The 22,716-nt window shown below is 51.1% G+C and overlaps 1 protein-coding gene across 3 annotated transcripts in view; it reads right to left on the reverse strand.

The window, feature by feature from the left end:
* Positions 1–22,716, reverse strand: part of AHCYL2 (adenosylhomocysteinase like 2) — a 113,522-nt gene that overhangs the window by 5,859 nt on the left and 84,947 nt on the right. For all 3 annotated transcript variants that reach the window (XM_063323769.1, XM_063323770.1, XM_063323771.1), the window contains exons 3-13: positions 20,710–20,853; positions 19,919–20,019; positions 19,419–19,521; positions 18,430–18,524; positions 10,929–11,035; positions 9,040–9,156; positions 5,260–5,323; positions 4,105–4,193; positions 2,447–2,517; positions 2,025–2,119; positions 343–441 (exon numbers count right to left, since the gene is read on the reverse strand). In XM_063323769.1, coding sequence (XP_063179839.1) covers positions 343–441; positions 2,025–2,119; positions 2,447–2,517; positions 4,105–4,193; positions 5,260–5,323; positions 9,040–9,156; positions 10,929–11,035; positions 18,430–18,524; positions 19,419–19,521; positions 19,919–20,019; positions 20,710–20,853 — 1,085 coding nt within the window. The remainder of the gene's footprint in view (positions 1–342; positions 442–2,024; positions 2,120–2,446; positions 2,518–4,104; positions 4,194–5,259; positions 5,324–9,039; positions 9,157–10,928; positions 11,036–18,429; positions 18,525–19,418; positions 19,522–19,918; positions 20,020–20,709; positions 20,854–22,716) is intronic.

Genomic DNA, 22,716 nt, shown 5'->3' on the forward strand with positions numbered 1-22,716 from the left:
TGGGACGAAACACCATTTATCAGGTGCCCTTGAATCCCAAGATAGTGGTTGCCCTTGTAACTCAGTAAAACTATTTAGAAGTGAAAAAATCTGATAAAATACCCTGTGGGAGATGCCCTGGAGCGGGATAAAGAAAAACCCAGGAGCTTTTCTGCGTTCCAGCAACTCATGGGCCAAAAAGGGGTTGCACCGAGCCTTTCGGCCAGAGGGACCGTTGAGCTGCTGAGGCCCAAGGAGGCAATTTCTGGACACGTATCGTCTCCAGCACTCATCCAGCCCTTGTTTTCCTCCTCCGCAAGCGGAGACCAGGCTGCAATTCCCGCTCCTTTGCCCGCGACTCACCTCCGCCAGAAGGACTATTCTCTTCCCGTCTGGCCAGATGACGTGGTCCACCTGGGACCTCACCCTCTCCCAGGTCAGCTCGGGTGTACGCAGGCTTGCCTGAAACACGGTGTGAAAACAGTTAAAAGCGCTGGCAAAAGGTCAAAACCCAGAAGCTACGTTAGCAGGAAGGAAAAAAGGAAGCAAATCGCTGACATTGTCCTGGGCTTATGGCTTCCTTTGGGGCCGGCGGCAGTCCCAGACCAATGAAACCTTTATGAATCATAACCTGGAACGATTTCTATGATTAGGGTACATCAAAGCTCCTGCGACCACTATTGTTCAAGCTCTTCTGGCTGATGAGGATTCGCGGTCACCAACTGAACTCTGCATGACTGCGGTCACTTCTTTCCAACGGTTTTAAAGCCTTGGGTTCGGCCGAGCCATTCTCCACTGACCCTCAGACAAGGCTCTCCTGTTTTTCTACCCATCTCTAAGCGCAGAGGAGCAGATTTCAGTGCCGTTGGGTAAAGCGCGGCGGGGTCGAACGTGCTGTGACGCACCAAGCTGAAGTTCAACAAGACCAAGTGCAAGGTCCTCCATCTGGGTCGGGGCAATCCCAAGCACCGATATGGGCTGGGCAGTGACTGGCTGGAGAGCAGCCCTGAAGAAACGGACTTGGGGGGGCTGGTGGACGAGAGGCTCAACATGAGCCATCAGTGTGCACTAGCAGCCCAGAAAGCCAATCGTATCCTGGGCTGCATCAGGAGAAGGGTGGCCAGCAGGTCGAGGGAGGTGATTCTCCCCCTCTACTCCACCCTTGTGAGACCCCACCTGGAGCACTGCGTCCAGTTCTGGAGCCCCTGCTACAAGAGAGATATGGACATGCTGGAACGTGTCCAGAGAAGGGCCACGAGGATGATCAGAGGGCTGGAGCACCTCTCCTATGAGGACAGACTGAGAGAGTTGGGGTTGTTCAGTCTGGAGAAAAGAAGGCTCCAAGGAGACCTTCTAGTGGCCTACCAGGATCCTAAGGGGGCCTACAAGAAAGCTGGGGAGGGACTTTTTAGGATGTCGGGTAATGGTAGGACTAGAGGGAATGGATTAAAACTAGAGAGGGGTCGATTCAGACTGGACGTTAGGAAGAAGTTCTTCACCATGAGGATGGTGAGCCCCTGGCCCAGGTTGCCCAGAGAGGTGGTGGAAGCCCCATCCCTGGAGGTGTTCAAGGCCAGGCTGGATGGGGCTCTGAGCAACCTGGTCTAGTGGGAGGTGTCCCTGCCCATGGCAGGGGGGTTGGAACTGGATGATCTTTAAGGTCCCTTCCAGCCCTGACAATTCTGTGATTCTGTGAAGCTGAACTTTTGGCTGGGTCTTAATGGTACAATACCCCGAAAGCAGAGGGACTGGGCTGGAGAGGGCAACTCACTGACCCTCCAGGGGAAGGACTGAGGCTGGTGGATACCAGACACCACGCTGGAAGCTGAAGGAGTTTGCCTGGCTCGCTGACATTCTTTGGGATCGCGGGAATGATGCCGACGTGTCTGACTGTCTGCTGAGACACGGGGAGCGACGGATTGTTTTATCTCCTCCCAGGTGCTTGCTAAAGCAGCACGGGTCAGACACGGCTGACGAAGGGTCCCGAAAGGACCGTTACCAAACCCCATGCCGTCCCCGCGCCCGACGCGCGACCCCGCGCTCACCACGTCGATCTCGGTGTTGGAGTGCCCCATGTTGCAGACGATGCAGCTGTTCTTCATGCGGTCCAGGTGTTCCCTGGTCACCACGTTCTTGTTGCCTGCCAGACAGCAATATCCATAATAAATCACAGAGTCGTGGAATCACAGCATGATTTGGGTTGGAAGGGACCTTTAAAGGCCATCTAGTTCCAACCGCTCTACCTGCCCCGGGCAGGGACACCTCCCACCAGCCCAGGGTGCTCCAAGCCCCGTCCAACCTGGCCTTGAACCCCTCCAGGGATGGGGCAGCCACAGCTCCTCTGGGCAACCTGGGCCAGGGGCTCACCGTCTTCATTTTCCCCATCTTTTTTGCCCTTTCCTTTGGAAAAAGGCAGCCCTGAGGATGGGGCATGCATCCCTGATGACCCGCCTCGGGGACCGCGTACCCGTGCAGGTGATGACGATGTCAACTTGTCTGATGACTTCATTGAGTTTCACGAGCCGGAATCCATCCATGCTAAGAAGAAAGGAAGAGGAGGAAATGGTGTGAAAAGCAGCAAAAATATGCCAAAAGTAGGGAAAAAACCCCACCAAATGACTCTCAGATACTCATTTTATCTTTCTAATGCCGGAGACTGGAAAAGAGCAAGGCAACGTACTCAGGGCCGTGCACCCCAAGCCATGAGGAGCGTTTCTAGAGTCAACCTGGAGGATTTGGGACTGTTGGGGGGGGTGGGGGGGTGGGAATTGGAAAGAGATTTTGGGGGTTTCACATTTTCCGTCAAGGCCTCCGCATCTGCAAATCTCCATTTTCGACCGAGACGGCCTTTTTAAAGCTGCTGCTCCTGCAAAATACACCCAGAAGATGCAGATACGCCCTCCCTCCCGCTGCAGAATCCTCTCTGGTACCGATTTAGGTTGTCTTTAAAAAAAAAACCCAACCAACCAAACAAAAAAACCCCCAACAAACCAAAACACCCCCAAACCCCGCAGATGTCTATCACGAACCCCGCCATCCAGATTTAGGCACCTCCGCGATCTCCAGAAGCGCTCAGCGGCTCTTTCCCGACTTCATTCAGATAACAAGGGCAGGATTATTTATATTTTTTTTTTTTTTTTTTTAGGATTTGGTGACAGCCCTCCCGAGAACTTACTTCCGTGACTCCCGCAAGCTGCAAAATCGTAGTTACTATAAAAAAATAAGTAATTTTTTTTTTTTTTCCTGCCGTATGTCCCATTTACTGATTTATTTATTCCCCGCCCCGCAACCTCCTTCCGAGAGGGGCCGCGCGGCGCTGCCTCGTGCCACTGCAAACGACCGAATTCCCAATTACGGATGCGCCGGCTGGATGTGAAGGTTGCGAAGCAAGCCGAAAGTGGATCAGCTCTGCTAATTAAGCAGGGCTCATTAGTTTCCTCGCCGCAACAGCCCTTTGAAAGCCGGCCGTTGGGAAGAGGCTGCGGGTTTCAGGCTCCGGGTGTTTTTGGGGACTCTGCTTCCGCGGCCACGTCCCATCTGGCGCCTTGGGATGCAGAAGCAGCATCTCGGCCCCCAAACAACCTTTACCTGGAGGAAACGAGGTCGGGTGTAACCGCAACGTGCCCGTGCGAGGGGGGGAGCCGTGCGCTTTCAGCCCCACGTCGGGGCACCGGCGTGAGCGGGGAGTGGTTTGTGAGGGGTCGGTGACCACGAAAAACCCAAAATACTCCTTGGGTGAGGTGCGCGCGCAGCACGGTAAAGCCCGAGGTCCCTCTCCAGAGGTCGCAGTTCACTCCCAACCTCCTTTCAAGCCGGATCATTAAACTCCTTCAAGCCGTATCGTTAAATTCTTTCAAGCCGTATCGTTCAGCTCTTGGCCACTGTGGCTCCGGTTACGCGAGCTGGCGCGCGGGAGCCCGATAAACCGGGTGACGGTTTAGTGCGGGAACCCTTTCCTGGCGGTAGGAGAGAGCTGTGGGTCCCTCCGAGGGCGCAGAGGAGCCACGAACCCCTCACCAGCATCCCTCTGGGGAGGGCCCGCTGCCTCTGGTCGTGGTTTTCCTGGCAGGGGGATGGGGAAAAAAAAAGCCTAAGGAAGAAGCCGGGCTCGGTGGGACCGCTTACCAGGCCTGGAGGGCACAGATCGGATCGATCTCTGTCACGTACACTATGGAGCCCATGGCCTTCAAGGCAGCACAGCAGCCCTTGCCAACCTGGGGAGGGAGAAGAGCACAGAGGAGGAGTGAGCCGCCGAGAGCTCGGGAGACGCCGAGCATCCGTTCGGCCACGGGAAGCTTGGAAGGGACGGATAACCCCGGGCAACCCTTCGGAGCAACCCGGGTGGCATATATTGCGTTTTTGGGTGCGTGAAATTCCGGGATTTGGAGTAAATCAGGCCCAGCTTAGCTAAGAGAGGCACTAAAAAAATCGCAGGGCGCCGTTGGTTTCGGTCCCGGGGAGTTCTTTTTCCCACCCAAACGCCCGGGTATCTAGAAAGCAGCAGGATAACGAGAGATTACGCTTATCCCAGGGAAAGTTTAAGAGTCTGTTGTAGCCTTTACTCTACTTCGGAAGGTTAATGGTTAACTCTCCGAGGGTTAACGAGCTTTAACCTTTACCCAGGGAATTCAGGGGAACGGTTCAATGACCAAGGGTTCCCCAAAAATGCAATCACACGTGAGAAAATCGCCCCAGTTCGGCTCTTCTCGGGGGGGGGGGGGGGGGGGATAAAAAAAAAAATTTAAAAATCCCAGTACAGCACCCACAGAGCACAGCCCGCCCCAACTGGTGTGAACTGGTCCCGACACGACCTGCCGAAGGGCGAACATCCCGGTCTCGCCTCGAGAGAGGATTCCTCCGTTCGGGGGTGAAAGCGCAGTCAAGATTAACTTCTCTTTCTTGACCGCGCTTCAGCATGCAACGCTGCGGCTGCATCTGCAGAACCCGGCCTCCGAACACTTTACCATTACATTAGATGCCATATATAATCGAAATATAAAAATTAGAATGTATACTCTATTAATATCTGGATATTTCAATATTCAGGCATGATTCAGAATACTTCATACTCATGTATTTTAAGATTCGGGCTGGGCGTCTGTTTTAATACTGAAGAAATATACTGGAAATGAAGAAAATCTTCAGTTTCGGCAAACCCGGCAGGTTTGAAGCAGATGCGGAGAAAAGCCGCGGGGGCAGGAAAGCCCCGTGGGATGAAGCCGTGCAAAGGATGCGCCGATTTTACGTGCAGCACCCGCCTGTAAAACGCGAAGCCCTTACCTCCCCGTAGCCACAAACCACTACTTGCTTTCCTCCAAACATCATGTCTGTTGTCCTTTTAAGGCTGAAGGAAGGAAGAAAAAAAACGCAATTAACGACCAGCAATAAGCTCTATCCCACCGACGACGCGGTCAAGGACGCGGAAGGTCCTAAGCACCGCGGTTGTATCCTGTATCCCTGCGGACACGCAGCAACTCCGGGTGCGGAGCGGACCCGAAGGCACCTCAAAACCGACTTTTTCTGTTGGTAAGGGTGGGTGCTACCAGTGAAATGCGACAGAGAGGAAGGATTTGGGGTTTGGATCCCTTTTTTTTTTTCCGTCGGATCCCTGCGTTTTGGTACTCCAGAAGTATTTAAAATATTTTCCCAAAATATTTTATTTTCTTAATTTTTTTTTTTTTAAAAAAATCAAAATACCCCACCGGAATAACTACGGAAGGAGCCCAAAAAAAGCGCTAATTCCTTGCCAGAATCCCAGCGCTTTCCACAAACAAAGCTCTCCCTTCCACTCTGTTTCCTTCTGTTTTCTCCCCGAGAGTGTCCTACATTACAGGCTATTTTTAGCACAGGAGTAAATAGGTTAGCAGTGCAGGGAAGGTGAAATTCCCTTACATTTCCCGAAGAATTTAGATAAAAAAGCACCGCAGATTCAATTGCACCTCCGCTCAGGCTTCCCTTGGCCCAGTTTTTAGGCGCCTGGGCCAGATTTAACTCCCATCCCAACCGACCTCCCCGTGAGGTCCATCACCCGTCACAACCGAAGACAACGAGGGAAAGAAGATTTTACAGGTTTTTAACGTTTCTTAGCCGCTGACGGCATCTGCTACACGTGGGACGCGGAGCTAAAAGTCGCGTCCTCGGACACGCAAAATCTGGGGGCAATTCTTCACGGGGCGGCCAACCCTGGCGACAGAAGGTTGTGTCTTGAACCCCGTGACCACAGAGCGGAGCCACGGCCACAATAAAGAAGGAAGGGCTACTTCATTAGAATTACTTCAGCAAGATGTTTTCATTGAATCATAGAATGGTTTGGGTTGGAAGGGACCTTAAAGGCCGTCTCATTCCACCCCCCTGCCCTGGGCAGGGACACCTCCCACCAGCCCAGGTTGCTCCAAGCCCCGTCCAACCTGGCCTTGAACCCCTCCAGGGATGGGGCAGCCACAGCTTCTCTGGGCAAGCTGGCCCAGGGGCTCACCACCCTCATTTTTCCCATTACTGCTTCTAGGAAAGTCCAGTTAGTGACGCGTTGCATGTTGGAGTACGCTGCTCCACATCACAACTTCACAAATTTTATGTATTTTGGAGACCAGCTGATGCTTTTAATTGAACTTTGCCAGTTTTGTGAGGCAGGAAAGGCAAGAAACCAGTGGTCATCCGCAGTGACAGGTTCTGGCTCCTGTAATAAAACATCTTGGCATGGAAGAGCCAGATTCCATCACTGCTTGACTTGACAAGGAGCCTAAAATTCAGTCTTCCAGAACAACATGGGATGAAAACGCAGGGAAGAAACTGCACATGTAGCAGATCACCCAGGGAAGCACATTCGGCGGTTCCCTAACTCATCTGGCACTTGCACACATTTTAAAGCTCACCTTCGTGCCCCTGGATTTGGACATACAGGTTGTTGTCCAGAGAAGCTGTGGCTGCCCCATCCCTGGAGGGGTTCAAGGCCAGGTTGGACGGGGCTTGGAGCAACCTGGGCTGGTGGGAGGTGTCCCTGCCCAGGGCAGGGGGGTGGAATGAGATGATCTTTAAGGTCCCTTCCAACCCAAACCATTCCACGATTCTATGATTTACAGACATGAGTCTTCTTCACTCCTCCTGGTCAAGATGACCAGGAAGACGGCTTCAAAGCTGAGGTGACGCATGAGGCGCTCTACTACAAATCCCACGAAGATTTGGGAAAAAGATGTTAGAGGAGACTCCGTGATCAACAGGGAAGCCTGCTTTGGGTCTCCGAGAACCTCTGGTGCTGCCAGACTGAAGGCAGCAGTAGCACAGCTGAACACCAACAGCAACGGCCAGGTGGACTTTGATTAAACAGGAGACACTTCTACATCAACAAGGAACTGTGAACTGCAGATCTTGAGACTTGTTTAAGCTTTAAGCCCTACCAAGTTATCAACGTGAAAAAAAGGTCTTTTCTCCTGAAGCCCGCTGTCTTCTCCACGGAGGGTTCCTCCTCCGCACCACAGCTACCTGGCACAGAGCAGGCAATCTTTTCTCTGGTAGTCATCAGCACGAATGCCAGTCCGGAAAGTCAAATTTGTCCTTGCTTCTGTGCTTGCTTGTCTACTGGGACCACTACCAGATGCAATATGTCACAGTCCACCCATCTGCTGTAAGAATAAAACTTGTCCTAATCTCATTTGGCTTTGACAGAATTTGGTGGTGGAGGTGGTGGGGACATGGACACCCAGTTCCATCAGAAGAAAGGAAAAAAAAAAAAAGACGAGAGGGAGAGGGAAGAAAAAAAGATATCACTGAGATTTCTGAGATTTACACCCTCTCTAGATCGCAGCTTCAAGTATTTTGCGCTGCATCTCGAGACCGACAGTCTCAGAAGACACATCGTGTTCCCGGTGCCCACGTATCCATCAGTGACGGATTCCCGTCCGATCCTAAAAAGTACAGCACCATCGGGATGCTGCAGAGCTGGTCCCAGTCCCACCGTCTGCCTGCTGGGAATTCGGGGGGGAGGGAGCACAGAGGGAAGCAAACGCTCTCCTCCTCGTTCGCGTGGCACGTGGCTGTAAATCCTGCAGGAGCAGAGTGGGGAAAAGTGGACAAAGCCCCGTCATTCCCACCTTCTGCCCCTATTTATTACGCTCAGCTGAAGGACAGGGTTTAATCCTCAGACTCAAGTCTACACTTCGGACACGTAACTATTACAGGATAAAGTCTTGGTCTACCACAACCTCCTCTGTTTTCTTTCTTTCGGTTTACTGTACGTTCACAGGAGAGGATAAAAAACGTAGAAAGGCAAAAAACGTCGTGAAGAAGCAGCTGGTTGACTCACACACAGGCAACAGACACAGATGGGTTTTATCCTGATGCCATGGAGGTAAGAGGGACGGGAAGGAGCATCGTAGCCACGTGTGGGGGCTTCTGAAGTCCTCACACAGGAGTACGAGGAGCTGCAGGGCTTGAGCACAGCTCCGGCCACGCTCACCGAGAAGGAGAAGGGCACACGAGTCACCTACAGTCATGGAAGGGCAACCTGACCCTGAGGGCACAAAGGCTCGGTGAGCTCCCCTGAAGGGTGCTGAGAAGCGCCTTGTATCACTTATGGCTAACGAAATATCTGATGTGTCCTCTGGACACTCTGGGAAAAGAGAAGACGTGCTTTCCACGAGAAGAGGAGCAGAATTTCGGTGACGTGCCCCATTCACAGCTGGGGTAAAAATATTGAATCCAGACTCCTAGAGATGCTAAGGTCTTTGCTGCAAGATCATTCTCCTACAAACACAAAATTAAACGTTTGTTTTAGGGTGTGCATATGTGTGTAGAGTTTTACACACAATTGTACAAATAAGTCTTAGGACCTTCTGACCCGTAGAGACATAGCTGCTGTCTCCAAATGCCTTGCAGATTCCCACCTATGATACAAACAGGATGGACCAGGGGTAACAAAGGGTCTTTGTTCTCCTCTGACACATCGGTTGATCTAAAATGACCTAAACCAGCAGGGAGGACACACACACATGGACCCAGTTCCCTGTTGGGCCCGACGCAACCCGAGCAAGGGACGCAGCCCCGTTTGGGGGGCCGTGTACCTACCCGTCGAGGATGGACTCTCTGCAGCAGTACAGGTTGTCAAACTTCTGCTTTGTGACCGAGTCGTTGACGTTCATGGCTGGGACGCAGAGCTTCCCCGCTTTGGACAACTGGTACAGCCTGTTAGGAATACGGGAAGAAACAAATGACCAATGGAAAAATACTTCCCTACGCTCTATTGCTGTGTGCTCTCAAGGTTCTTGTTTTGCTGGAGTAGAGCAGTAGACATCTGGCGGGTCAAAGATGACCTCGTCATAGGAGCTCCTCCTTTCGGGAGGAGAAATAGCACCCTTCCTTCCACAGGCGTTTGTATCCGTTTTCCTCCTGTACTGAAGAACTACCAGGTTGGCAAGAGGCATTTCTTAAAAACCCAAAATAGCAGATCAGAAGGTGCTCTAGACTCCCTGTGCCTCATAACCGTCCATATTGCAGCCATCCTCTGGTGTCTTCAAAAGGACAGAGCGCCCCATCTCCCTTCTAAAGCTCCCCCTTGCTTCAGATAACCTAAGGTGAGAGCTCCCGTAATTCCTCAAGCTCTTACAGCTCAAGACAAATGGGAACGGCCGCAGAAGAGTAACATTCACAGCAATGTGAAGCTGCTGCGATCCAACACCCGCAGCAAAACACCCACTTGAACAGCAGCAGGAGATGTAGTACAAGAAGCAACCAGGATGGGGAACACACCAACCCGACCTCCTCCTCCTGACAGCAGACTCAACGCCCGGCGGCAGCAGCACAAACCACTAAAAATCAACCTAAACGCTACACCACGGCTATGGAGAGAATCCGAAAATCACCTCCCCGCTCCAGGCCTCGGGGAGGAGAACCCGCTCCCTCCGTTAGTGCCTACAGACCACCTCCAGATTTCTCCTCACGCTCGCTTTGTCACCTGGGGAGCCTCAGTCCCCACGTTGCCTGTCCCCTGGAGGTAAGGGGCACGCACGCATCCGTACCACCAGCCTCCGAAAACAACCTCGCCCCTGCCATGAGACCGCGGGGGACAATTTTTAACATCATTTTGGTCTTGCACATCCCTTTGGCCCATATTTGCAACGATTCCTGATGCTAAAAATATTATCGGGTCCTCTTCTTGACCCCACTGGCTGCAAACCTGAATCGGTCGCTTCCTTGTTTCAAATATTTTGTTTCCCTGCACCTCTGGCCGAACTCTCAGCCAGCACCAAGAGCTGCAGCCAAGCCTGTCTCCCTGCAAAAATAAAGAAAAAAGCTGAGTCTGCTGCTTGTCCCCTGTTTTCCCTCACCCGTGACATGATTAACGCCGTTGGAAAAGCACCTCTGACACCTCTCCGAACCCTGGGAGCCACTTCTCCCATCCTAATTCTGCTTCCACCGCAGACTGATGGACGTCACTCAATTATACGGCTGCATCTCTGCAGTTCTCCCCTTCCAGGCTCCCACCCCAACTAAAGACTCGTTTCCTCTTCCCAAATCTCACTTCTTCCCATAGATTTACTTTAGGACTACGCTTTTGACTTTCTCCAAAGGCCACCCCTTCTTGTGCAACACCCTCACCCTCGCCCCTTCCTTCTTTCATCTGCAAAATGAGGCGAGAGAACCACTGCCCCCGTTTCACAGGTGGAAAAACAAGACCTTGCGCACTTTGTCCACGCACGCGACGGTCAGTAGGTGCTTCTACCCCTCGTCTGAAATTCAGAGCAGTAGTTCCAAGTCGCTTTGACGGTACGAGAGATTTAAAACCACTCGAACGGAAAAGCCAAGCCCAAGGTGAAGGGAAACCACAGACCACGTAGTAGGAGGTTCAACATTCAGCCAAGTCTGTGGCATCTGACAACTTGGGGATCTTTTGCTCCCGGTGCCCTGAGGCAGAAGATCCAGCATCTCCATGCTCACAGTCCAGCCTGTCCCGTTACCTGTGGACACCAGTCACGCTCTCCTCTACGATCCCCTTGATCTTCTTAAACATGTTGGGATATTTCTTGTAAATCCAGTGAGTCAGATCTCCTCCGTCATCCAAGATCTGTAATAAAAATAACCACAAAGTCACTGCTCTGGAAGTCCAGTAGGGCCTGCTGTACCTGACCCCAAAAAGGTACAAGGGGTAAATCAGAGGCTCAAATCATTCCTAATCGAGCCCTAGATTAGTACTAGATGATCTTTAAGGTCCCTTCCAACCTTGACGATTCCATGATTCTGTGATCTCAACCGCCACATCCTGACAGCTTAGGTGAGACTACTCGGCTTGACTACTCCGCGCAGCAGCGCTGCTTCATCGGTACCGTGCTGGAAGGGCAATAGATCAGACAAACACAACAGACCTTGATGCTTATAATAAGACCAGGGAAAACATGGAAAATTGCTGTGGAAGCTCTTCTCTCCCCATCCCCCAGAAGTGCAGATGGAAAAGCCTTTGAGCCATACACAGTCATCAGCTTTTCCAAAGCAACTGCTAACGGAGGAGGAGAGGGATGGAGGAGGAGGAGGATGGAGAAGGAGGAGGATGGAGGAGGAGGATAGAGAAGGAGAAGGAAGATGGAGAAGGAGGAGGATGAAGAAGGAGAATGGAGGAGGAAGATGGAGGAGGAGGGGGATGGAGGAGGATGGAGAAGGAGGAGGATGAAGGAGGAGAATGGAGGAGGAAGATGGAGGAGGAGGGGGATGGAGAAGGATGGAGAAGGAGGAGGATGAAGGAGGAGGATGGAGGAAGAGGGGGATGGAGGAGGAGGATGATGGAGGAGAAGGAGGATGGAGAGGGAGGAGGATGGAAGAGGAGGGGGATGGAGGAGAAGGAAGAAGGAGGATGGAGAAGGAGAAGGATGGAGAAGGAGGAGGATGTAGAAGGAGGAGGATGGAGGAGGATGGAAGAGGAGGATGGAGAAGAAGGAAGATGGAGGATGGAGAAGGAGGAGGGTGGAAGAGGAGAATGGAAGAGGAGGATGGAGAAGAAGGAAGATGGAGGATGAAGAAGGAGGATGGAGGAGGAGGATGGAGGAGAAGGGGGATGGAGGAGGAGGAGGAGGATGGAAGAGGAGGGGGATAAGAAGGAGGATGGAGAAGGAGAAGGATGGAAGAGGAGGATGGAGAAGGAGAAGGAAGATGGAGGATGAAGAAGGAGGAGGATAGAGAAGGAGGAGGATGAAGGAGGTGGGGGATGGAGGAGGAGGATGGAGAAGGAGGATGGAAGAGGAGGAGGATAGAAGAGGAGGATAGAGAATAAGGAGGAGGATGGAGAAAGAGGAGGGGGATGGAGGTGAAGGAGGATGAAGAAGGAGGAGGACAGAGAAGGAGGAGGAGGGAGAAGGGGGATGGAGAAAGAGGAGGATGGAGAAGGAGATGGATGGAGAAAGAGGAGGAGGGTGCAGAGCCACTAATGACAATTATAATGCAGCTGCATCATAGAACACTGCGTATGAAGAAGAGTGACCCTCTTTTAGACAACAACTTTGGGTCTCTGCCCATTTCATCTGGCTTTGAACCTCAAACTCAGAAGTACAAAACTCTTCTTGATGGGATCCTGAGCCTCACGAGCCACCCATCTCCTCCTAACGACACATTTCAGGGCGGTGGAGAAAGCCAGAGACTTACCGCTTTAATAAAAACATTGAAGATGAGCAAGTAAAGGTGCCCTTTGAAAAAGTGCCATGGAAAGGACAGACATGAAAACAATTCGGTCACAGAAATCTAAAAATTGCAGTGATGATTTTTAGAGATGATTTTAAAGACAAGAGATGACTAAGAGCTCGTCTGTTCTCTGCTGGTGTTATAATCATCCAGCACGTGGAAAGACCCGGTAACGCCTTTGGACATGGAAGTTGTAACACTGCTAAAAGTCGAACACGTCCATCCAGATACGCCTCTGCACGGGTTGACGTTATTCTGGTATTTTTGTGACGTGCCATAGTGTTGCCGGGACAATCAAAGACTTTAAGTCAAGGCTTATTTTTGACCTCCGTTACATACAGAACCTCTGATAATTACAGAATATGTCACTGCTCGTGACAGCTGGCGGAGTTTATTAAGAGACTCGTTTGTGCCCTACACACTTCCCTCGTAATGAACGTGGCCCCAGCCCCAACCACTTTGGGTCATCCCCTGCTACATCTCAACACACAGCCAAGCCCGAGGAGGGTCCTGAGCTCTAAATGCTCCAAAGAGGGACCCACTGGGGCACCACAAAGAGGTGTCTGGGACAGAAGAAAAGATCCAAGAAAAGAAAAAGCCCAAACGCGTGCCTTTCCCCGAGTCCTCCTGCCACCTTGGTGGCCTCAGGTGGCCCAAGCAGTGCCCAAGCAAGGTGGGAAGCGTGACAACCCCCATTAGACTCAGACTCAAGAAAAAGCAGGGAGCAGATTGCACCGAGCGGCAGGTGACGTGCCCAGGAGCTGCGCTGGCTGGGCTGGCTGAGAGCACATTGCCCCATAGCAGTACTATTGTTTATTATTATTCTCCTCTTTGCATGTCCCCTACACCAACAGCAGAGACTTCTGACTCCATCCTCCTCCTCCTCCTCCTTTTTGCATGTTCCCTATCATCATCATCATCCTCCTCCTCTTTGCATGTCCCCTACACCAACGGCAAAGACTTCTGACTCCATCCTCCTCCTCCTGCTCCTTTTTGCATGTTCCCTATCATCATCATCATCATCCTCCTCACCTTTGCATGTCCCCTACACCAACATCAAAGACTTCTGACTCCATCCTCCTCCTCCTCCTCCTTTTTGCATGTTCCCTATCATCATCATCATCCTCCTCCTCTTTGCATGTCCCCTACACCAACGGCAAAGACTTCTGACTCCATCCTCCTCCTCCTGCTCCTTTTTGCATGTTCCCTATCATCATCATCATCCTCCTCCTCACCTTTGCATGTCCCCTACACCAACATCAAAGACTTCTGACTCCATCCTCCTCCTCCTTTTTGCATGTTCCCTATCATCATCCTCCTCCTCATCATCATCCTCCTCCTCCTCCTCATCATCTTTGCATGTCCCCTACACCAACGTCAAAGACTTCTGACCGCATCCTCCTCCTCCTCTTTGCATATTCCCTACACCAACATCAAAGCGTTAGACTTCTGACTTCATCATCATCATCGTCATCATCATCATTGTCATCCTCTCTGCATATCCCCTCCACCAACATCAAAGACTTCTGACTGCAACTTCCTCCCCTTTCTCCTCCTCCTCCTCTTCCTTCTCCTCCTCCTCTTTGCATATTCCCTCCACCAACGTCAAAGCGTCAAAGACTTCTGACCCCACCACCACCATCATCATCATCATCATCACCCTCTCTGCATATTCCCTCCACCAACGTCAAAGACTTCTGACTGGAACCTCCTTCTCTTCCTCCTCCTCTTCCTCCTCTTTGCATGCTCCCTACACCAACGTTCAAGACTTCTGACTGCCAAGCCAGCCCTTATCAGCCTACTGGCGTGGTGTGCAGGTGTCCTAAAATGCAACTGTCAAACCTGGGGTGAAGCACCTCTGCTTGTGGGCCAGCGGTGGAGCCCGGCAGGGACCCTCTGCCACTCTCCCACCACCATCTGCAGCCACCCAGAAAAACTGAACGCTCCCACCACCCTCCTGCGGCAGAAGCCCCATTGCGGGCACAAAGACAGCGTTCCTGAGCTTTGTCATGACACGACGTGGTGGCTGCACGGAGCCACCACCCTGACATCCGTGGGCAAAGAGTTGCTTGGAAACGCTACGTACTATCACAACCTTTTTCTCTCTAAATCGCAGGATTTTCCACTGAAGGCGAACGCTGTGGGTAGCAGCTGCTCCTCCACAAACGTCTGGGAAGCACGAGGTGTCCTACCAGGGTCTTCCACGCAGACCTGACCCTTGAGTCTCCAGGGAACCTCCAGATCCGTGCACAGGCTGGGAAACGGAGGTAGGTAAGGGTTAAGTGGGCTGACAAGCTCTCCTGGGCCAGCCGAGGTAGGAATTCAGCCGCCTGGCTCCCAGGACGTCTTCATTTCATTAATCCCCGTTTAATAGGGCACATAATCCTCTTTCTAAGAGAGAATTCTGGGGGTTGGCACTTTCCTCATTCCTAGGAGGGCAGGAGATGAAAAAAAACCCCTGAACCAAATCAATGGAGGAACTAGTTTTTGACGGAAGGTCACCTTTGTGCAGCAGCTGCGAACGGCCAGCAGCGAAGCCCATGGTATGTGCCCCATATTCCTGCAGTTTTCTCAGCTTTACGCAGGTTATCCGCCTTCATTCGAATTTGTCCCAGGCAGACTTTTTTTTTTTGTCCCCGGAAAAAAAAAAAGCGCCTTTATTTGCCGTGCGAAGAATTTTTCGTACAGAAAACCAGCCGCGGTAGATGCGAAGCCTCGCTCTGCCTCTCGCTGCCGCTGCCTGACGCCCACCGAGAGGCACGACCTGCAAAAACGACGCTCCTGCCTGCGGTTTATCAACCTCCCTCTTGATTTTGGCACCTCCGCCTCGGAGCAGAGGCTGCTGGAGTGGTCGCGCCTGCAAAAAAACCTCTTCCTATCGCCCCGTGCCTGCAAGGAGATGGGACCCTCTCTTTGATGATGGGACCCTCTCTTTGATGATGGGACCATCTCTTTGATGATGGGATCCTCTCTTTGATGATGGGATCCTCTCTTTGATGATGGGACCATCTCTTTGATGATGGGATCCCCTCTTTGATGATGGGACCATCTCTTTGATGATGGGACCATCTCTTTGATGATGGGATCCTCTCTTTGATGATGGGACCATCTCTTTGATGATGGGATCCCCTCTTTGATGATGGGACCATCTCTTTGATGATGGGATCCCCTCTTTGATGATGGGATCCTCTCTTTGATGATGGGACCCTCCTCTCTTTGATGATGGGACCATCTCTTTGATGATGGGATCCTCTCTTTGATGATGGGACCATCTCTTTGATGATGGGATCCTCTCTTTGATGATGGGACCATCTCTTTGATGATGGGATCCTCTCTTCGATGATGGGACCATCTCTTTGATGATGGGACCATCTCTTTGATGATGGGATCCTCTCTTTGATGATGGGACCATCCTCTGACCCATGCACCGGAGGTATCTGGTCCTGCTCCTCCACAGCAGTACTCATCCTGAATTTTTGTGATTTTTGATTGATTTGGTGTATCCGTTCCGCATCGGTAGGTGTTTCTCTCTCAGTGCTCTTCTCTCCCAAACAACCAATTTCCCGTCGCTGCCTGCACAGAAGGACTGTGACTTCTCGGTCCCTCAGTCCTCCCGTTTCATGTTTTCTCCAGCAGAAAACCTCCGGCTCTTCCACGAAAGAAACTGGTGTCTCAGGGTGCCATTTTACAACCTCTTTAAACCCATCTGGAATTCAATTCTTCATTGAGCTTAAAGACGTAGAAGCCTGGAAATGGAGATGGATTTCCATGCTACTTTCCTCTGGGATCAACGAGCACAAGTTGGATGGATCAACAAGTACAAGTTGGATACTTATGCTCTGAATTACTCCACGCTTCGTAAGAGTCCAAATTGATTATTTCTTGCTGGATAGAGGTAGGCGTGTTACTAAATCACTTTTCACAGAGAGAGAGTTTCCCACTTGATCGCACCGTGGCATGCAGCGCCGCACCGAACATCTTCAGGGCGCCGCATGGCCACCCGTCATCACCGACGCTGAAAGGTGTCGTTGGTATTTTGTTGATGGGAAGAGAAGAGAAGAGAAAAGACAATTCTTTGGTGTGAGGGGGGTGAGCCCCTGGGCCAGGTTGCCCAGAGAAGCTGTGGCTGCCCCATCCCTGGAGGGGTTCAAGGCCAGGTTGGACGGGGCTTGGAGCAACCTGGGCTGGTGGGAGGTGTCCCTGCCCAGGTCACTGGATGAGCTTTAAGGTCCCTTCCAACCCAAAGCATTCTATGATTCCATGAAAAGAGATTAGATTTGGATTTACACACAGGTGACGGGCTGCCAGGAGCAGCAGGTTAGAGACCAGCAGCTCAGGCTCAGTCCGGCAACCTGGGGGGGGGACGTATCTCCTTGATTCAGGATATTGGGGAAATTCTCAGTCTCGAGAACAGAAGAGCAAAACAGGATGCATGCTCTGAAAAGCTGCCGTCAGCACAGGGAGCAGAGTAGGTCCATCCTGCTTCAGCCCTGAGACTGGAAAGGCTACTTTGGTCTTTTGGCTACTTTTTTGTCTCTTTGGCCAAGTTTGCCGGCTCATCTCTCCTGAAATAATACGAAGAAGATCCTTTCCACACCCATTCTTCACCCAATATCTCCAGTGTCCCATTTCTTATCTCTTAAAACACGGACCTCCAAAATCCGGCATGTAAATCTTTGGGAACTGCCAGATACGAGGTATTTGGTGCTCCCCAGCAATAACTTCTGCGCTCCAGGAGCAGGTCTGAAAATACCCTGAGGGACAAAGACACGTCGCAGAACCAAGAGGTCTGGCGAGACCCTAGGAAAGCATAACACGCATATTCTGGTCCGTTGAATCTTCAATTACCGGCATTTTCGATGGGATTCCTCAGAAAGAAGAAGAAAGCAGCTACCGCGTCTAGACTCAGACACGTAGCTCGGGGGCGGATTTTTCGACATTCACAATTCTTTTTAAAGGTGACAGCGAGGAAGTGAGCAGGTGGAAGGGACAAAAAACCTACCTCAAACAAGCTGATATTGGCAAACAAACAGTACAGATACACCCCCATCTCCCGCCTTTGATTACTTCTCATCTAATTTAGATCATAATCTCCGGGGCTCAAAACCTGTTGGGAAGCATGATGAAAACAGCACATTTGACAGCTGCAAATTATTCCGCTCAACTAATTCAGGTTTCTCCGTTTCTCCGTTTTCCCTAGAAACAAGGGCAGAACATAAACCAGCGAAGGGCGGAGTTGGGGGTTTTGCGTTCCTACAGTAAGGACATCACCTAAAATCTGATTTTTGTTCCGAAACAGAAGCCTTGCCGTGATAAGAAACATCACATCAACCAGAGCTGTGAATTTAATCGAATATGGTAAAACGGATGCAAAACCCTCTTCAGAACATACTGATTTCGAGCCTTTTTTCACTGGCTTGATTAAATGAGTTTGGCTTAAACCGTAACGAGCTACTCTGGGAGCAAACTAAGCACCCGAAACACTTTGCACTGACGCGGCCCTGCTCATTTAGAAAACAGTTAAACAAAACCTTGCTTGGTAGGCAAGATACGCACGCAGAAGTCATTTAACCCACCTTCTCCCCGACTTTACGCCCGCGAGACCCAGGTAAGCTAATTTCCCACATCGCGTAGTTAATCGTAAAGCCCTCTGAAGGTAAGCGCTGCGTTAGCGCCAAGCCTTCGCTGCGAAGTTAGGTCTAAATTCGGGAGGGAAACACCGCGCAGCACCAAACCCTCCTCCTTCTCTCTAGACGAGAGCTACCCGAGCTCCAAGAGTCGGCCCCGTCTCACCATGTTGGGCTGCCATCCCTCGACGTTGACGCAGCGATCGATGCACCACCAGAAGTCGTCTTCGGATTCTCCCTTCCAGGCGAAGACGGGGAACCCTGGCACAGAGAGGGAGAGGGGTGCTAACACAGCCTTAGCAAAGCCCGTGGGGCTCGGCTCTCCCTACGCCCACGCGTGGCGAACCAGGCTCCCGACGCCACCGCAGTCTTGCTTGCCGTCTGACTGGTCAACATCTACCTTCCAGAAGAAGCTTCAGAGATAGACGGTGAGGACACGCGCCGAAGGCAGCAGATAGGAGTCAGCTTTATCCTTCCTCATTTCTTCCTCGCCCCCAAGAAAAAGCCCCAGCCACCGGCCGAGAGGGCAACGCGCTCTCAACGATAACGTTTATTTGCAAATGCAGGATTTTGCTGCGAGTTAGATGCCCTACCTTCCTGTCGGGCACATTAGCCACAAATTTACTTGAATGTAGTCTGACTCACGAGCAATTATCATTCAGCTTCAGCGAGCAAGACCCGGTACCAGGCAAGCTGGGGGCTTTGGCTTCTTCCAGGTCTCTCGACTCTCACGGTAAAATCCCTGGCCTTAATTTGACTTAAGGCATCTCCCAGTTGAGCAGCAACACGGACCGCTTCTGTTTTGTGAATTACATCCCCCCCAGATTCTCTCTTTCACCCCTTTCGGCCAAAGTTATGACTCAAATTTATGGAACTGGAATCAAATTCAGCTCAGTTTCTTTTAGCAAAATAACTTTCAGGGTCACACAGCCCTGAATAACGGCTAATAACGTGCGTCACCATCAGCTGTACGACGTACTTTTACACTCCAGAGAAAAAAGTCATGCTAAGCTTTTCAGGCTCCTGTAGGTTTATTCTAAATCGAAGAGAATGAAGGGAAAAAAACTACAGGACGTGGTGAATGGGCTAAATATGATGGGGGCGGTACGAACTCTTTTTAAAACCAGGAAGAAGGAAGAGGGTGAAGTTTCCTACCGCTCTCAGCGAGGGCAGCGGCCACTTCGTTAAGAGTAGAGTAGATGTTGCACGCCGCCCATCGGCACTGCGCGCCCAACGCGCCGAGAGTCTCCATTAGGACCTGGATTAAAACAAAAATAAATCAGAAAGAGCAAGGCAAAGAGCTTTACACAACGCAAAGAGCAATACGCAACCGGGGTTGTTATTTGCTGTTGACGGGGAAGCTACGGGGGCGGGTTATCGGAAGCTGGTTTTAAGCAGCATCGGGGTCGTTAGAGAGTTGCACAGAAAACCATTTTGCAATTCCTTTTTCTTTTTTACAATTTAAAATGGATGAAGTAAGTAAGAACTTCCAAGTGTATTACATATGCAGCACATATACACGTGTGGGTATGGGGGTGTGTGTATATATATATATGTATTTTATACATATTTATATATATTTTAACAGCTCAGGGTCTATTTTAGAGGCTAAGCAGTGGAAAATCCCTGTCTGGAGTTTATTGTCGGGGTCTTACAGCCGTCTGCGCCGTAATGTGCGTGCAGCCCACGATCTTGGCTCCGGCCAGCGGCTTCTCTCCCTGAGCTCTCTTCCTCAAAGCCATCAGCGCAGGCATTTCTGAAAGGCAAAATAAAAAACCAGAAGGCCATCAAGGTGACGGGAAGAGGGAGGAGCACATAAGGAAGAGCCAGCATCGCTTCTTGCCCCGCTATCTGCCATGACTTATGAGTTTCTACAGCTGGGGCAGCTTCAAAAAAAAGCAAAAAAGCCTCGAGAGCAGGGATTAAATAAGTCACAGCACGGCTGAAAAGGACCCGGTATCCCTCTGAGGTCTTCTCCTACTATTCAGGATGAAGCATCATCACGTTTTCAAATTTCTACCTGCGAATGCCCAGGTGAGGCTGGAGGAACATCTGCTTCAGAGCAAGAAGGACTTGGGACTCGCTGCTCGGATCAGCCCCTCCAACAACCTCGACACCGCGCTGCCTTTGCTACGGATCTCTGGAGACGCGCGAAACCAGAGTCCTCTCAATTATTTGATGGATTTCATCTTTTCTACTGACTTCAACAAAAGGCATTTGAGTACAGAGTAGCCCTTCAGTAGTTGGTTGGTTGGAGCTACACGGCGCAACCCCGTAACTCCTTTCCGTCCCACAAAATCCCATAGGAGTTTTCCCGTCTTTAACAGGAACGGTGTGAAGAAATCGCCAACACACTGAACCTCGCACGGCGAGGATTTGGGGAGAAGGAGGAACCCCACGAGACAGCCTAGGATAACCTGGAACCTGAGGAACGCGTCCCATTTACCTTGTTCAGCAATTTCAATCTCTCGGCGCCCGAATTCTGCCTGCTTTATGTTTTTCACACAGAAATCGCTGCTGCCTTTGGAGTTCTTCTGCTGCTTGTCGCGGGGGGAGGTCTCATCATCAGAGCTGTCTGTGTAGGAGGCAGCTGGAAGAAGAAAAGGAGGTCAGAGGCAGAACCAAATATTCCCTAAAGCCGAACCACCTGCAGTGGCAGGGCGCAGGTGATCCGCTGGATGCGTCCACGGACGTGCTTCTCCACGTGCACATCCCAACTCCGTCCTCAGCTGGGATCTCCTCCTCACAACGACCATTTCCCCCCAGCTTTTACCTGCCACGACGTCCTCACTCTCATCTCCCTCTACTGCCGCACCGCACCAGAGGTAATCAGCTCGAGCACTGCCCGTGTCCCCCATGGGCTCATCTCCTCATGCTTTGCAGCTCCTCTGTGGCCTTCTCCCATCTCTCTGCCCAAATGTTAAGCCTTTACAGCTCTCAGATAATCAAGAAAAATGCTTATTTATGCCCTGACTACTTCCAAAACATGGAGAGTTGTAATTTAAGACAGGATAGATACACGACCCTATTTCATTTTAAACAACGGCATGTCGGAGCCTGCTAGTTAATCATTATTCAGTTAGGGTGGTATTCCCAGCCCTTGGATTTGCTCAATTTTGACGTTCCTCAATAAGGGCAACGGCCACAAGTTGCTGCCTGGGAGGCTCACATGGGATGGCAGGAAGAAACTTCTTCATTGGGAGGATAACGCAACATTGGCACAGGTTGCCTGGAGAGGTGGTGGCTCTCCATCCTTGGGGGTTCTCCATCCTTGGAGGTTCTCCATCCTTGGAGGACTTCAGGAATCGGTTAGAGAGAGCCACGGCTCACCTGATCCTGTGCTGGCCATGTCCTGCTCTGAGTGGGCAGGGAGGGTGAGATGACCTTGGTGCTTCCTCCCAACCAACATCTCTGTACACCTACAGACAGCTCAAGCCAGCCTTTGGATATTCCCCTCCTTTTTTATTATAAATAACAAACACTTGGAGATGTTCTTCTGGATATTCTTTACGCCCTCCTCCCTCTTGCTCTTTCGGTAAGAGAAGAGGAAGAAAGATGGCACCACTCCTCTCCATAGTAAGGAGCCTACAGAGGACAGCAAACATACGGTCTCACAGAATCAGTTTATGCTTCTTGTTTTAAGACGATGTATGGGTACCGGGCGTGGATGTGCACGCCAACACAGAATTAATTACAGTTGCTGCCTACAACAGTCTTCCTTTCCTACCAACGTCCTCCAAACTTTTGGTTAGGCAACTAGTCTATGGCGGACACACGGAGATTTACTGAAGAGCCCTTCGTGGAGTTAGAAATCCCCCTTCTCATCTATTTTGATTACTAAAATCACATTTTCAACTTGAGACGTGATGAATTAGCCACGATGTCTGCTTCCAGTTTATCAGGATCAGCTGAAGAGACTATTTGCGCCATGTTTTCATCTGGAAAATGCCTCCATGTGGGAGACCAGACCCACATCTTTCATCTTCTAGGACTGGCATCAGCAGTCAAAGCAACACGTAAGGCTTGGAGATGAACTTCTCTTTCCTCTCCAAAGACAAAGCACCTGGAATGCGGGCCAGCTTGGTCCAGCTGAGCTCCTCACCACTACCACCTCCTCCTCCTCCATCTCCTCCTCCACCTCCTCCTCCTCTCTGGCAGGAGCCACACCTTGGGACCCAACTCAAGAGCCTCATCCGCATGGTCATCCCCCATCCCTCATGAAATTGCCCTGAAGTTTTACTCCAAGTCTTTACTCTCCGGATCATGTGGTACTTCTAAAATGAACGCGAGACCTGGCATCATGCTATTTGTTCCAGCAGAAGAGGACCAGCTTTGTAGAACAGCACTACCCATGACAGCCTCAGTGGAGTTGGCTGATATTGCGCATCGCTAGCAAATGATGTGCACGTGTGAGGGCATCACACGTGATGACGAGCTCTCTCTGCTGTCTCGA

The sequence above is a fragment of the Chroicocephalus ridibundus genome, chromosome 1 (genome assembly GCF_963924245.1).
Source record: "Chroicocephalus ridibundus chromosome 1, bChrRid1.1, whole genome shotgun sequence".
NCBI lineage: Eukaryota > Metazoa > Chordata > Aves > Charadriiformes > Laridae > Chroicocephalus > Chroicocephalus ridibundus.